The sequence below is a fragment of the Ovis canadensis genome, chromosome 4, assembly GCF_042477335.2.
Source record: "Ovis canadensis isolate MfBH-ARS-UI-01 breed Bighorn chromosome 4, ARS-UI_OviCan_v2, whole genome shotgun sequence".
Taxonomy (NCBI): domain Eukaryota; kingdom Metazoa; phylum Chordata; class Mammalia; order Artiodactyla; family Bovidae; genus Ovis; species Ovis canadensis.
Genome location: NC_091248.1, coordinates 74502701 through 74519077, shown reverse-complemented (window position 1 = coordinate 74519077; position 16377 = coordinate 74502701). Strand labels below are relative to the sequence as shown.

The following is a 16377-nucleotide window of genomic DNA, read 5'->3' as shown; positions in this document are numbered from 1 at the left end:
TGTTTTAACCCACTCACCTCATCCACAGAAAAACAAAATAGTATAATCTAAAAAAGAAAAAAGCATGTACTTCAACACCAAATTAGTTGACAGAACTGTTTAATTTAGCTAGTAATAGTAAAATTAATCTGCACATCAATATTCCAACTCTCGATGGATGACTCATTTTTTTCAAGATCAAAAGTATGCAGAAAAATTTCCTGCTTGATGTTTAGATCAATGCCATGTATTATTTATGATGAAATCTTTTTAAATTTGACTTACCAATCACCCTGAAGTGTAGGCATGAAGATACACAGCTTAGACTTAATATCCTTTCTAATTACCTGGGATAGAAGAGAGGAAATAGTTTGTGGTGGGGATAGCCTTCGACAACAAAAATCAATTAATAGGTGGCATAGCACATAACTGGTAAATTGTACTGTCCACTGGAAACATAGAATGTTTCAAAGACTATATGAAGATCAATATCCTTCCCTGAACATTCTCAAGGTATGAAGGACGTATTTGTTAAGAAGGTTCTTTATTTTAAATAATAAGAAATTCTAAGGAGGCAAATTCAGAATATTCATCCAAACCTTTATTGAGTGAATATTACATTATCAATGAAACAAAAGTGAAGATGAGCCCTGGCTATGAAGCCAGGGACTCTCTCGTCTGCTTTTACTTTGTACTTCATCACATAACCTTCCCCCATCCCACGTTAACACGTCTCTTTGATCCTTAAAAGCTGTACTTTCATTTATTCAATTAACACTAGAATTAAAAAAAAAAAACATAGTCAAGTTGAACAGAAAGCCATAACATCATGATATTAAAAAAAGGATAAACAAAAGCAACTATACTTCAATAAAAATTAATTTAAAAAACGTGTAAATACTGCTACAGTGTTATAATACAAACCCTGTAGAAACAAAGGAAAAACAATTTTGATTGGTAAAAGGGATGATATTCCCACAAAGCTGAAATGTAATTTTAACTGGTTGAATTTAAAGAATAAAATAAGCAGAAAGACAAAGTCAGCATGTTTGAGAAATGCTAAGAATTCGAGTATGGCTAGAACACAGGATGAACAGAATCACAGAGGATTATATACATGATAGAAACAAGTTTTTCTTTATTCTGTAAGTATTAAAGGGTGATTACCGATTTCTGAGCTAGGAAAATTAAGTGGTACACAGGTGATACAGCTAGATGTACAGTTTAGGTAAAAAACTTAACAGTAGACTCCAGGAAGATACAAAAGCAGAGATCCAAAATATAGGTACTATTAGTTAAGAGGTTCCTATAATAATCCAAGTAAGAAACAAAGTTGGTCAAAACCCCCAAATAAAATTTAACAGCTAACTGAGTTAGGCTGGAACATTCTGAACAGAATATACAAGAGTATCTTAGATACTTGTAATATAGTAGTTTAAAGAAATAACAACTAGTTTAAATTATCCCTGCTGCTGCTGCTAAGTCACTTCAGTCGTGTCTGACTCTGTGTGACCCCATAGACAGTAGCCACCAGGCTCCCCCGTCCCTGGGGTTCTCCAGGCAAAAACACTGGAATGGGTTGCCATTTCCTTCAATGCATGAAAGTGAAAAGGGAAAGTAAAGTCGCTCAGTCGTGTTAGACTCTTAGCGACCCCATGGACTGCAGCCCACTAGGCTCCTCTGTCCATGGGATTTTCCAGGCTAGAGTACTGGAATGGGGTGCCACTGCCTTCTCCTAAATTATTCCTGCTGCTGCTGCTAAGTCGCTTCAATCGTGTCCGACTCTGTGGGACCCCACAGATGGCAGCTCATCAGGCTCCACCGTCCCTGGGATTCTCCAGGTAAGAACACTGGAGTGGGTTGCCATTTCCTTCTCCAATGCATGAAAGAGAAAAGTGAAAGTGAAGTTGTTCAGTCGTGTCCAACTCTTAGTGACCCCATGGACTGCAGCCTACCAGGCTCCTCCAGAGTGGCGTGCCACTGCCTTCTCCTAAATTATTCCTGAGTAAACTATAAATAGAAAATAACTATAATGTACAACATTTTATAATGACTTAAAAGGGCTATTTACATTGAGTATGTATTTTAAATATTATCAAAACAGAACTTAATATATCAACTTTATTAATTATATGTACATAATTTATGCAAAAATGTTACATTCCCCCCCCCATGGTTATAAGGACACCTCTGATCAACTTTTTTATAATGAGCTGACACACATTCATATAATACTAATTAGCTTAAAAAACTAAGTGAAATATAACCCCAAATAATCATTGACTTAGAAAAACAATTAAAATACTATCTGCTATGTAGTCAATTATTTATTGAGCACGTCCTATTTTTCAGCACCAAAACCCATTTATTACCTTACAGAAATCAAAAAAACCACCCTTCCTCTCTTTCTTAGTTGTCTCCCTAAGGTCATTACCATGTGCGCGTGCTCAGTCGCGTCCAGCTGTTTGCAACCCCATGGGCCTATCAGGCTACTCTGTCCAAGGAATTTTTTAGGCAAGAATACTGGAGTGGGTTGTCATTTCCTACTTCAGGGGATCTTTCCAACCCAGGGATCAACCTGCATCTCCTGCACTGGCAGGCAGATTCTTCATCATTGCACCACCTGGAAAGCCATGGTCTTCACCACCTATCTATAATTTCTTTTAATAAAATACATGTTAAGTGGGAAGGTATAAGAATTAACCTATTATTCTGGAATTTTAAAATGACACATGCACACATTTAAAGGTTATACGTTTTAAATAGATACAAACTGTTAATTCCTAAAAAATATTTAAAAAATTAACCTCATTGAAATTTTTGATTTATAAAAATAACTTTATTGCAGGGTGTCGAGTTTAAATAACTGTGTACTATGATGGTCAGCTACATATAAGGTACATATTCTTTCAAGTTTAAAGTATCTCTCCTAAAAATTAGGCCAATGGTTGATTCCTTATTTTAGTTCAACGGGAATAAAACCTAACAGGAGTATTTTCCGGTAAAATACAAAAACTATTAGTCGCTCAGTCATGTCCAACTCTTTGTGACCCCATGAACTGCAGACCTCCAGGCTCCTCTCTGTTCATGGGATTCTCTAGGCAAGAATACTGGAGTGGGTTGCCACTCCCTTCTCCAGGGGATCGTCACGACCTAGGGATCAAACCTGGCTCTCCTGCATTGCAGGTGGATTCTTTACTGCTTGAGCCATCAGGGAAGCTGTATAATGCAAAAAATTACAGCCCAAAGGTCAAGCAACACAGAATTTAATACATATTGGGAAGAATTTAACAGGTAATAGAAAATTCTAGCCAGCATCTACTTTTGTGTAAGATTATCATACAGAAAACTTTTTCTATTAAAAGTATCTTCTAGAAAGGGAAGAAACTATAAAGAAACAGACTATGTAAGATCTAGTTAAGTGCCCTCCTTCTACAAATTAAGAGACTGGGACTCAATCTTAATAAGTAACTTGTCCAAGACACACCTCAGTGGTACAATCAGGACTGATTCTGGAACCTGACTTCTATTCTGGGCTCTTGTTTACCATATCTGTGTTCTCTCATTTTATGACTGAATCATATTACTTATTCACTATGTTTTTACTTTAAATTTGGAAAATTAACAAGCAATGAAATGTCATCTACCCAACAACTCTTGAGTTGTTTTCAGAAAATGAGCATAATAATAATAGGATGCAGTTCATAACATTAGAGCACTTGCTTAGCTTCATTAAGGTTAAGAACTTTACACAGGAAAAAGTTCACTTTACACAGAATTTGGTTTGGCTAACAGAAATCTTACATGAAAGTCACAAACTTGGAAACCTCTTAATCTATATCATAGTAACTTCATACGTTGTGAAATGGTTTTCTATAATCTTGACATTTTCTTCAGAGAGCCAGTTTTCCTGTTTTAGCTGCCTTATAAGAGCTTCCAAAGACTTCAATCTCCCTAGAGTTTGTTGTTCCTGTAACTCAAGAAGAGTTATCTTTGAATGTAGTTTAGACACTTTCTGCCAAAGATGTTCCTTATTTACATCTTGTCTGCAGTAAGAATGCTCAATCTGTAAAACTTCTGTCTCATAGTCTACATCCTTATATGAGTCTTCAATATCTATATCTTCTTCCATTTCCACTGTTTCTTTGGGGGCAGGTATAAAAGAGTTAATTGCAGGTTTGGAATTTTCTGTAGGTACAAAAATGGCAATAATGGATTCTTTATCTGTGTTTAATTCTTCAACTGTTTGAGTAACTGTGCTGAATATGAATGGATTTTCCTGTGCTGACTTAATTTCCACAGAATTATTTGTAAAGTGTGGGTTAGCAAGATGATTAGTAGTTATTTCAATCACTTCTTGGGTTTCTAAAGGCTGCTGAATGCCCTCTAAATTTGAAGTTGTCAAAGTAATAGTTGTAGAACTTAGATTCTCAAATGATGTGTGAAAACCACCTATACCCATGTCTTGGTTAACTGATGTTTCCAAGGTAGATTCTGGTTTTCTGGTATCTTGTTTAACTAGACTAAGAGTTAATATGTTACTTTGCACACTTTCTGCTTTTGGATCTGGTGGCTTTACCAAGGCAGATGATTCAAGTAATTCTGCATGTTCAGGGAGGAGATCTGTATTAACTGGATGCTTCTTTGGCTCATTTGATGCAAAAGATTCTTCTGACTTGGCTTTTAGGCATACTTCTTTCTCACTTTTCAATTTTTTCTTCTGAGATTTTTTTTTGGAAGGATCTTTCTCCTATAAAATAACATTTTCAAATTCTAAAAAAGATGTCCTTACTAGGCTTTATCCTCTTATTAGATAGTGCTGATTATTTCAGTACAACTTTGAGTAGTATACTGGCCAAACAAATTTATTCAGTTAAAAAATGTTTTCAGTATGTAACAGCTCAAAATATATGTGAAGGCATTTTTTTTTTAAATTATGCATAATCAATATATGAAGAAAAATCTCAGATCATTCATAAGACTAGTAAAAAAATCTTAGATCATTAATTTACATTAAAAACTCAACCTGATAATTAATGTATGTGTTATCTTTGGCTCCTCTTAAGCCATGCTTCAGAATGGTTTATTAAAAAATTATCACTTTCAGTAAAAAGTACACATTAGTTTTCCTTTCTCAAGTATGTGTTTTCCCAACAGTTATTTTTCACTCTCCTCCCCTCTTCCTGACTACCTGCCACCCTGTAATCTGCCACCATAATCAGTATTAGCCCCTTCTCCCCTACTCCCTGCCTCCAATACCTGATTGTCTTCAGGCAAAGAAAATATTGTTGGAATTGCAGTTTGTTTCAAATAGCGAATACCCCATCTGATGTCAAGAGAGTCAGGAGTAAAATGGTCACTACACAGGAACTGGTATTTACTTGGAACCCATGAATCTCGTTTCATATTCTTTAACCATTTTTCAAGTCTTTCTTTGTCATGGAGAGGAAACCTGAAATTAAAAAAAGGAAAATTTTGCTATATTTTAACAATAATGCCAAACTCCAGGCCTGTATATAGGGGTAACCTAAGGGCCACAAAGACAAGACAACCATTCCTACCATACAATAGCATCTTCATGACAACTACTGTCATATCATCTCTGCAGCAAAGAAAGCTAAGATATGAGATGTGTAGCCAAAGCTTTTGTCTGAGAAGACTGGTTTGTAAAACATAACCCAGGGTCCCTTCAAGTAAAACATATATGTTACTACAAAGGATAAAGTCTATTCATATTTTCTATGGATTATGTTTCTTTTTCATTCTGTTGTATAGTCTGTAGAACTAGGTAAGAGTTTTGTTAACTAAGAAGTCCTATTCAAATATACTTCATAGTAATATAACAAACCGTTTCCTGTCTGTAAGAAGAATTATACCTAAGGCTTTTATATTAATATTTTTAAAATAAGGAGATGTTAATTCAAAAAATGGTTTAGCTAACATAAAATGAATACTATATCTTATAAAACTACTAATATTCCATTTTCTTTACTGAAATCAGCCTCAATTCCAACCATCTGTAATCTAGCCCAACATTTCTAGTCTTTTTTTTTTTTTTTAATCTTTAATTCTTACATGTGTTCCCAAACATGCACCCCCCTCCCACCTCCTTCCCCATAACATCTCTGTGGGTCATCCCCATGCACCAGCCCCAAGCATGCTGTATCCTACGTCAGACATAGACTGGCGATTCAATTCTTACATGATAGTATACATGTTAGAATGCCATTCTCCCAAATCATCCCACCCTCTCCCTCTCCCTCTGAGTCCAAAAGTCCGATATTCTTTAGCCAGTGGTTTGGGAACTCTAAAATTCAAGTATTCAAGTTCTGAAAGTGAACTAAACATGTTAAGAGGGCAGACTCATATTTTATAATAGGAAACAAATAGAAAAGACAGAGAAAGGCAAGAGAGCTCTTTATATATGTTGTTCTTGTACCAAATAGCCTGGATATTCAGAGTTGGCTCTAACACTCTACATGTTTTAGGGTAAAATTTGGACTTGCTGCAGAATTTGACAGAAAACTTTATTCTACCAGTGTAAACAGGTTTGCACTAAGCAACAGTGATTCAAATTTTTTTGAAAATTTTATAGGAACACAAGCCAAGACACATACTATATAATAATTTCCTATTTTTAAAAAGGAGTAACAAAAGGTTCTCATACAAGCAGCAGCTGTTAAACATTTCTCCCAGTTACAACCATTTATGCTTTGCAGTAGTAAAATCTTATAAAAAACAAATATTGATAACTTAGTAAGATGCTAGATGAAAAGAGTCTGGGTGCTTTGATGGAAATAATTTTTAATGCTGATATCATTCCATAGGAAAAAAATCATATTATCTGCTTTTGGAAGTTTTTTAGCATTGATACAATATTCATACACAGTTTGAAAAGTTTTTAACCTTACATATATCAGTAACTTATATTATAAATATGATAAGCATAATGAGAAAAGGCATTTAGTGGCAAAAAGAATTTTACTTTCAGAGGACTTAGAATAATCACTGGTATAAACTGAGCACTATATTCATTGAATTTCCTAATTAATATAAACTTATTTTGCAGAACGCGACAGTGTCAGTAAGAAAATTCTTCAAGTTGGATGCTATTAGCGGACTGAACACATAAAATTTTAAAAAGTCAATAAAAAGTTCCATTTCCAGTAAATTCACATTTTGAGGAATAAAAATCTATAATTGACTTTCTCTGGCATTATTATTTTTCTCTCCTTAAAAATAATAACTATGCAGTCCACAAGACTAAAGAAGTCCTAGTCTGAGGTTATGAGCCCCCCAAATCCAAGGCCAAATAAATATGGGAAATATGGTGTTAAGTTCAACATGATTCTTTGCTACAAACCTCCTCAGAGCCAGTGATATTCATATACCAGAGTATGTTTATCCCCCTAAAATATCTCTGCAACCTGTGGAAGGGCTTCAGGGAAGATAATTCTGGAAATATGGCACATAGTGCGAATCATTTGGAGTTATCAGTTTTTTGGGTTTTTTTTTTTTTTTTCATTAGGTAAGACAAGGGAAAGCAGCTGAGTTATTAATGAACGACAAGCTTTAGGTCTAAAGTCAAAAAAGCTTCACAAAATAACTAGTGAAACTTAAAGACACTCACATTAGAGCTAAATTATTTAGAATTCCATGGACAGAGGAGCCTGGTGGGCTCTAGTCCACGGGTCGCAAAGAGTTGGACACAACTGAGCGACAAACACTTTCACATAAGAAATATAGGAAATTATAGAAATAGTTTAAACACGTTGATTTTTCACAAACACGAAGCATGTTATGAATGCCAAGTGCTATTTTATGTTTTTAGACGCTACGTGTGAATTCGGTACTATTAACGTGCCCACTTTACAGATGGAAGGTCTTAGGTAGCAGGGTTAAATAATTTACAGGTCGTTCAGCTTCAAAGAGATGGAGCCAGGATTTCAACCTAAATCTGGCTTTGGAGCCGCGTCTCTTACTAATAAGTAGTACACAATACTTCTCTATTGTTCCAAATAAAAATGAGTACTTTTGGGGTTCCACAAAAAAATATTTCGTGGCTATAGTTATTTGGAATACATACAGTAATTTGGAATAAAGTGGAATATTCCCTACTTTTCCAGAGTACGCTTTCTGCCACTTCACTTTTAGGAAAAGTTAGGTCTAACAGGTATTAGGGCCCAAACAAATTTTTCGCTTTTACGAAATAAAACCAATTGCTTCCTCGCTTAGAAAAGGCTTCCTAGGAACGCTCTACGTTGGGAGAGGGGGGAAAATCTGTTAGCCCTTACTTACCTGCTCTCTGTATGAATGAAGAATTATCTAGAGCCCTGAGCAGGTGACAGATTATAATTCCGCCTCTGCCACAAAACTTTCAAGTTACCTGATCTTTTCTGAAAAGCCTCAGTTTTCTCAGGAGAAAATGGAATAACATCTACGCGACCTAACTCACAGGAGGTGTAAGATAAACTTGGAGGGCACCGTCCCATTCGGCACGTTTGATGCACCTGAAGTGATTCCGTTCAGTTCAGTCGCTCAGTCGTGTTCGATTCTTTGCGACCCCATGAATTGCAGCAGGCCAGGCCTCCCTGTCCATCACCAACTCTTGGACTTCACTCAAACTCACGTCCACTAGCGTTGTTCAATGAAATGAGGTCAGGGGAGGTTGGGAAACGCTCTGAAAACCAGAAGTATCGCTCAAACTTTACCGCTTAAAATGCTGTTAATACCCTCAACAGACCCCTAAGGCTCGCCACACGCCCAGCGTCCTCCCTAGAAATGTCAGAACATTTCCAGATAGACTCAACTCGCGCCTTCGCGCCTTCCTCCTGCGCAGAAATCAAACACTCCCGGAGAACCGAGGACAAATTTACAGAGCAGACAGGAGAGACGCCAAACCCTAACCCCAAACGCCACACTACAGCGACCCAAAGGCAAGCTGAAGCTTCCGCGTTAGGGGCAACTTACGGGTAAAAACTAAGCTTCCGCTCTTTATTATTTCGTCCCCGGCGGTTCTTACAGCAAATCGCTGCGCAATAGCGGGGCATCGCTGCAGCGCAGCCACACGAGACCCGAGCCGCCAAGGGGCACAGGATGGACTTCCTCACCGAGGCGGAGCTGCAGGTCCTTGCTGCCCGAGGTATCGCGCCTGCGCCAGGCGAGGTAGACTGGAAAGACTCGGCAACCCTGAACTCACTTCCGCTTCCGCCGGCTTTGGTTCGGCCCTTTCGGGGGTTGGAGCCGGAAGTGACGCATGGGCTGATCAGCAACAACAGTTTTCCACGTGCGCGTAGGGCGCCAGGGTCAGGTGGGGAGGCGGGAGCCAATAGAAAAGCGTTTCGTGTAGGTCTTCTCCTGAGGTTTAGGCGCCCGCAGCTACCCGCCAGCCAGTGGGGAGCGGGCTGTGCGAGAAGGTTGGCTGTGAGAGGCGTGTGAGGTCGGCGCACAGGAGGCAGTGGGCCCGTATCGGCTCACGGAAGCTGCTGAGGCCGGGGTGAAGGCCGAGCCGAGCGGCCGTGTGGAGTCGCTGGTTAGTGTCGCCGGTCAGGAGCAGCAGCAGCTGGAGGTTGCGGACGAGAGACGAGGCCGAGGTCTCGGGGAGGGGGGTTAGGCCTCGGTGTCCTCTTCGACCGCCGCTAGGGCTTCGGGCTGCCCGGTGTTCTGGAGGAAAATAATAGGGGAAAGGTGATGGCAGAAACACAGCGTAGTGCGGTTTGTTGTGGGGTTGTGCTGCTGGGTTTCTCGGGCGTCGGGCAGCTCTTCTCAGACCCCGGGTGGGACTCCGAGCCCTTCAACCCAATGGCTGCATCTGGTCTGCTAGGGCGAGTATGGGTGAGGGCTGACGGTCTAGCCCAAGCAGTCACCGGCTCTGGGGAGAGAGACCCCCGGGACTGTCTGCCTGGTCCCTCTTAGGAATGAGGAGTCAGTATAAGGCAGTCAGTCTTCTAGGAAAGTACGGGATATTCACCTTGAAACTGTGAAATGAAGTTTATTAAACCAGGAAGGTACCTCTCTGCCAGTGTTAGACCCGCCCTTTGGCAACAGCCGCAGTACATGCTCGGTTTGTGTTCGTTAACCAGGAGTCTGTACTTGATCCTTGGTACCCGTGACTGTGACTAACTCTCTGGAAAGAAGTGATCTGTCTGCTAATTACGCTCCAAACGGGCCACAGGAGAGCAAGGCAGACAGTTTCCACAAACCAGAGTATCTTTCGTCAGACGTGTTATATTCAAAAAACAGAATCAGTTCTTTTTGAATCGCGAACCAGTTAATCTGTAGGCTCGAGAATTCCAAGTTGTATTCTAGGTGGAAACTTCTTTGAGGTTAGAGAAATAGTTTAATGACTCCTGAGAAGTTTGAAAGTAAGTTTATCTTATCTGTAGTACAAACAATGAAAGTTCATTTTCTTTTGGCAACCTTAGCAGAAATCCTAAATTTTGTTAATTACTAGTTTTTAACAAAACATATATCCATGCTTTTCTATTAAATGTTTGAGCTCTTACAGTTTTTTTTTTTTTTTAAAGAGATTACGTTCTGTTGTGGTGAGTTTTCAATATTATTGTGATATTGAGATTCTCTAAGTGCAATCCTTGGCTCCTTTTACCCAAATGAAAACTGAAAATTTCTTTGTTGCCGTTGAGTCACTAAGTTGTGTCGGACTCTTTTGCAACTCCGTGGACTGTCGCCTACCACACTTCTCTCTGCCCATAGGATTTTCCAGGCAAGAATTGTGGTGTGGGTTGCCATTTTCTTCTCCGGGTTCTTCCCGACCCAGGAATTGAACCTGCGTCTTCTGCTTCGCAGGCTGATTCTTTACCACTGAGCCATCTGGGAAGCCTGTTTCTTAGGGAGGGAAGATACTACTAATTTAGACATACGGAGCTATTTACCTTGGTAATGAACTTTTTCCCATTCAATTTCTTTAAACCCCTTTAGAATATACATCGGAGAAGGCAATGGCAACCAACTCCAGTACTCTTGCCTGGAAAATCCCATGGGTGGAGGAGCCTGGTAGGCTGCAGTCCATTGGGTCGGGAAGAGTCGGACACGACTGAGCGACTTCACTTTCATGCATTGGAGAAGGAAATGGCAACCCACTCCAGTGTTCTTGCCTGGAGAATACCAGGGCCGGGGGAGCCTGGTGAGCTTCCATCTATGGGGTCGCACAGAGTCGGACACGACTGAAGAGACTTAGCAGCAGCAGCAGCAGAATATACATTCTTGAATATTAGGATTCTTTCAGAAAGTATTTTGATTTTCCACCCTTTTTACAAGGCTTGCATGTAATGAGGCTTTGATAGTAACTGATCAAATATCCGTTATTGAATATTTTTGTATCTGTTTATGGCCAGAGTGTTAGTGGAAAGGCAAAGCCATGAGAGATTTTTCTCAATTTGGTTGAATTATATTTGCTTTCAAGAAGATTACTACCAATTAAGGGAGTGTAAAGCCTGTACAAATTAAATAACATGGAAACAAGTACAAGATACACTATATAGGCTTAACATTTTGGTACTGCATTAGTGTACTTTAAATCCTAAAAGCTCACTCAGTTCCTTTTAAAAGAAAAATCTAAAGATTAGTTCCATAATTTTTTTTCTTTTCTTTTTTTAGGATATTGAAATGGCTACTCCCCAATCAGTTTTCATCTTTGCAATCTGCATTTTAATGATAACAGAATTAATTTTGGCTTCCAAAAGTTACTATGATATCTTAGGTGTGCCAAAGTCGGCCTCAGAGCGCCAAGTCAAGAAGGCCTTTCACAAGTTGGCCATGAAATATCATCCTGATAAAAATAAGAGCCCTGATGCTGAAGCAAAATTCAGAGAGATTGCAGAAGGTATGTAAATGACTATCTCCAAGGTCTCAAAGGTATTAAGTAGTAAAGGAAAAATGATAAGGTAAGAAGTTTGTATATATTTGAAGGTTTTGTTGGAGATGAGAGGTAAAGTGGGATGTATATGTAAATGTAGTGAGAGTCTCAAGGGTGTTTTCTTATAACATTTTGATCCTGGATGTATGGAAGTATATACTTTTTTGGGCATTCAGATCTTAAAAATGTTGAAAATGTATTATTTCATTCTTTTATTATTTATAAAATTGCTTATTGTTTCTATGTTAGAGGGAACTTTAGATACTTCAAATTTAAAGTTTTTATGAAATATGGAGATTAAATATAAAACTATTGAGCATAAAAAAATTAAATAGATTTTAAGTGCCGTTTTTTTTTTTTTCTTCCTCACTTGGTCTACATCTCAAAGCCATATTTGTCTTTAAAGGAAAAGTGTTAAACAAGTTTTGATTTAATACTAATTCTGAAACAGATTGCATCTCCTGAGCATTCAGTAGTTAATTGTTGGGTGGTGGTAACTGGGAGTTGGAGTTAAACATTTACTTCAGCTAGTAAGGAGGTGAAAAATCTGAATTCCTCTTAATTTGCTCATTAAATTCTTTAATGCAAGTAGTGACTTTACGCAAATAGTATGAAGAATAACTCTGAAATTGTTGCCCATATAATTATTTTTAGTAATGGTAGCATTTATTTAACATTTATTGTATAGATACTAGAAGCAGGTATTGTGCTAACTGCTGATAGCATACAGTGGATAAGACAAAAAGTCTCTGCCTTTTGTGACTCTTTACTCTTATGCTTGTAGGCTTTGGTTTTATTTGTGCTATGAAATCTTTCCTAAAATAGATAAATTTAAAAGGCTTGGATATATGTAATTTTGTTTCTCTTCAGTTACTGAAGTATTTTTATTTCTTTTCAGCATATGAAACTCTCTCAGATGCTAATAGGCGGAAAGAATATGATACACTTGGACATAATGCTTTTACTAATGGTAAAGGACAAAGAGCTAGTGGAAGTCCTTTTGAGCACTCGTTTAACTTCAATTTTGATGACTTATTTAAGGATTTTGATTTTTTTGGTCAAAACCAAAATACTCAGTCCAAGAAGCATTTTGAAAATCACTTCCAGACACGCCAAGATGGTTCCAGTAGACAAAGGCACCATTTCCAGGAGTTTTCTTTTGGAGGTGGTTTGTTTGATGACATGTTTGAAGATATGGAGAAAATGTTTTCTTTTAGTGGTTTTGACACCACCAACAATCGACATACAGTACAGACTGAAAATAGATTCCATGGATCCAGCAAGCACTGTAGGACTGTCACTCAACGAAGAGGAAATATGGTTACTACATACACTGACTGTTCAGGACAGTAGTTGGTTCTTTTTCTGTTCTCATTAAACCCAATTAGTTGACTCCTCTTCAGTATCTTTGATGCAGAAAGAATTTTTTTGTGAACTATTTTGACAAGTGCATGATTTCACTTAACTTAATATAGCTATTAAATATATTTAAATTGTTTTTGACAATTCAGCAACATTTAATTAGGAGACCAATAGCTAATTAATTTCCCTGATTAGAAAAGATTCTTTACAAAAAGATGCTATAATTCTGCCTGGTCTTTTTTTCTCTACTTGTCCTTGGGCTTATTAACATGACCAGTATCATTACCAAGGAAAGAATTGACTTTGCCTGATAAATATTTAAAGGTTAAACTTTAAAAGTTATTCTAGATTTAAATTGTGTGAACATGAATTATTTTTGGGGAGTGAAACCTTTGCTAATTTAAAATTGCATGCTCTGTGGCATCTCTGATTTAGATTGCAAAATATATGTGAAACTATAATTCAGTTGTTCAGCAAAGGATGACAAGCAGTATCTTGTTTAATTTCCACTGAAAGCTTGAAAAAAGTATGGTTTAATAAGAACCATGCAGAAGAATTCGAGTAAAGAAAATAATCGTGTTGCTCATAGTCTTATTTAACACCAAAAGACAGTTGAAAGCTTCAGAAGTATTGCCAAGAGATTGTTATCTGTTTGATCCCTGGCTAATGATTTTGTAGTGTTGAAGTCATAGCTGTTTTACACAATCTTTTCACGTTTCTTTCTTAGTTGGCCCTCTTGATCTTAGTGTCAATTTATGTATTTTTGTGTGTGTGTGGTTTTTCTTCTTTGCACTCATCTTTAGAGATTGACTAATACCTCATTCTGTTTATAAAAACAGCCAGTAATTTCTGTGCAACCTTATTATGTGCAATATTTTTAAATCCTAAGAAATGTGTGCTTTTGTTTTCAGATGGACTTATTTCTTTAGTTCTGCACTTGTTCCGTGTTGTACTCCATATGAGTACTAATCCTATGGATACATATTAAAACTAGTAAATATCTCATACAGCTTTGTGAGTGAGAGAAATATAATATTTACAATATGATCTCTTGTCATTTTATTCTTAAAAGTCTGTTCTGCAGTTCTGGAGGGTATATAAGCAATTGAGCTGCTAATACTGATCATAGACTGTATTCTAGAAGTTTGAAGATTTTGTTAATTTTGGTATATTTGCTTGCTAGGAGCAAGTATTCTTGCCACTGGTTCATTCCGCTTCAGGCTTGGTTGGGAAAAAGACTGCATGAATCTATATTTGTTAGTAATCGTCTTTAATTTGAAATCTGCAAAGAAAATGAATGTTACGTTTAGGTACCTTTATTAGTTCCTAAAAGTTATACATACTACTTTCATTTGATAATGAGAAAATCGCCTGCCTTGAATTTTGGTCTAAAAATTCTCTGTGGCCTATTAAACAGAAAAAGTAAGGCAAAAACATAAGCCCCCCCCCCCCCCCCGCCAAAAAAAAATTCAAATCACAAACATGAAAGATTATTTTATCTAGTTTTAAACATTTGACACCCCCCCCCCCCTTTTTTTTTTTAACTTCCCATTTGGCTGTTTGGCATACTTTTTGCAAGGGAAAATGTACCATGCGTCATACACACTTATGATACAAGCTAAATATAAAGAAAGATGCTTGGATAATCTATAGGTATGTGTGTGTGAGTAATTAGCTGTATAAGCAACTAGAAATTAGAGCAGTAATCAGTATAACAGTTTCCTCCATAATTTAGAATTTTTTTCTTCATAGTTTGTATAGGTTGAATGTACAAAGAGAACAGTGAACTCCTGTAGTTATGCATGACCAATATGATAGCTTAATCTTTACTCCCTATATAAGTCAACACAAAATCTGTCACCTTTTTTCCTTCTACATAAAATAGTGACATAACATGACTTTATATTTTTCTTGAGCTAATATATTTTTCTTGAGCTAACGTGTAATTCTTCAAGTTTGGGGATTGAGTACGTCTTGCATTGGGTACTGTAGTGCATGTGGTAGTTTGAAGTTCTTTTGGTGTTCTAAATTGGTAGGCAGTTTTGTGCTCTAAATTTCAGATCCAATTTGAGATCAGTTCCATGAAAATTTAGGTTGCCTAAGGTCAGTTAAGAATTTATACATTCATGAAATAGTTATTTTAATTTTTCTAAATAAAAAGCACACTAGGGGAAATGGTGCAATGGCACTCCACTCCAGTACCCTTGCCTGGAAAATCCCATGGGCGGAGGAGCCTAGTGGGCTGCAGTCCATGGGGTCGTGAGGAGTTGGACAGACTGAGCGACTTCACTTTCACTTTTCACTTTCCTGCATTGGAGAAGGAAATGGCAACTCACTCCAGTGTTCTTGCCTGGAGAATCCCAGGGATGGGGGAGCCTGGTGGGCTGCCGTCTGTGGGGTCGCACAGAGTCGGACATGACTGAAGCGACTTAGCAGCAGCAGCAGGGGAAAGTGAGACCACTGTTGAACAGAATACAGAAATTTGTATCAGCAGTAGGTCTCTATAAAGTTTATATTGTTCATGTTAATGCTGGCACCTTTAGTTCCATGTGACATACTGAATAAAGTCACTCATGGTTGTTTCCTGCCTTGGTTCCAATGACAAAATATAATGAAGCCATAGTTCAGTTGCTCAGTTGTGTTCGACTCTGTGACCCCATTGACTGCAGCATGCCAGGCTTCTGTGTCCAGCACCAGCTCCCAGAGCTTGCTCAAATTCAAGCCCATTGAGTTGTTGATGCCATCCAACCATTTCATCCTGTGTCATCCCCTTCTGCCTTCAATCTTTCCCAGCATCAGGGTCTTTTCAAATGAGTCAGTTCTTTGCATCAGGTGGCCAAAGTATTGGCGTTTGAGCATCAGTCCTTCCAATGAATATTAAGGACTGATTTCCTTTAGGATGGACTGGTTGGATCTCCTTGCAGTCCAAGGGACTCTCAAGAGTCTCTTCTAACACCGCAGTTCAAAATTATCAATTCTTCTGCACTCAGCTTTATAGTCCAACTCTCACATCCATACATGACTACTGGAAAAACCATAGCTTTAACTAGATGGACCTTTGTTGGCAAAGTAATGTCTCTGCTTTTCAATATGCTGTCTATGTTGGTTATAGCTTTACTTCCACAGAGTAAGCGTCTTTTAATTTCAAGGCTGCAGTCACC

The 16377-nt window shown here is 37.9% G+C and overlaps 2 protein-coding genes across 6 annotated transcripts; one reads left to right on the top strand and one right to left on the bottom strand.

The window, feature by feature from the left end:
• Nucleotides 1-558: 558 nt before the first annotated feature.
• THAP5 (THAP domain containing 5) lies at nucleotides 559-9960 on the bottom strand. 5 transcript variants are annotated; one of them, XM_069588017.1, is made up of 4 exons: nucleotides 8950-9642; nucleotides 8490-8659; nucleotides 5239-5431; nucleotides 559-4729 (listed from the first exon to the last, which is right to left on the bottom strand). In XM_069588017.1, exons 3-4 carry the CDS (start codon nucleotides 5383-5385, stop codon nucleotides 3815-3817), a joined length of 1062 nt encoding a protein of 353 aa, XP_069444118.1. In that variant the 5' UTR covers nucleotides 5386-5431; nucleotides 8490-8659; nucleotides 8950-9642; the 3' UTR covers nucleotides 559-3814. The 5 variants fall into 5 exon arrangements, with proteins under 5 accessions (XP_069444118.1, XP_069444120.1, XP_069444119.1 ...); XM_069588019.1 differs by having other exon boundaries at nucleotides 8435-8659; nucleotides 8950-9161; XM_069588018.1 differs by having other exon boundaries at nucleotides 8278-8659; nucleotides 8950-9141.
• DNAJB9 (DnaJ heat shock protein family (Hsp40) member B9) lies at nucleotides 9204-13246 on the top strand. The gene is made up of 3 exons (XM_069588026.1): nucleotides 9204-9511; nucleotides 11596-11821; nucleotides 12753-13246. Exons 2-3 carry the CDS (start codon nucleotides 11605-11607, stop codon nucleotides 13205-13207), a joined length of 672 nt encoding a protein of 223 aa, XP_069444127.1. The 5' UTR covers nucleotides 9204-9511; nucleotides 11596-11604; the 3' UTR covers nucleotides 13208-13246.
• The last annotated feature ends 3131 nt before the right edge of the window (nucleotides 13247-16377 follow it).

Coding starts and splice junctions, on each gene's coding strand:
- THAP5 (XM_069588016.1), bottom strand. CDS start 9,029: ATGCCCCGCTATTGCGCAGCGATTTGCTGTAAGAACCGCCGGGGACGA. Junction 5,432..8,949: donor CGGAAGCTTAGTTTTTACCC/GTAAGTTGCCCC, acceptor TTTTAATTTCAG/GTTTCCTCTCCATGACAAAG. Junction 4,730..5,238: donor CTTTGCCTGAAGACAATCAG/GTATTGGAGGCA, acceptor GTTATTTTATAG/GAGAAAGATCCTTCCAAAAA.
- DNAJB9 (XM_069588026.1), top strand. CDS start 11,605: ATGGCTACTCCCCAATCAGTTTTCATCTTTGCAATCTGCATTTTAATG. Junction 11,822..12,752: donor ATTCAGAGAGATTGCAGAAG/GTATGTAAATGA, acceptor ATTTCTTTTCAG/CATATGAAACTCTCTCAGAT.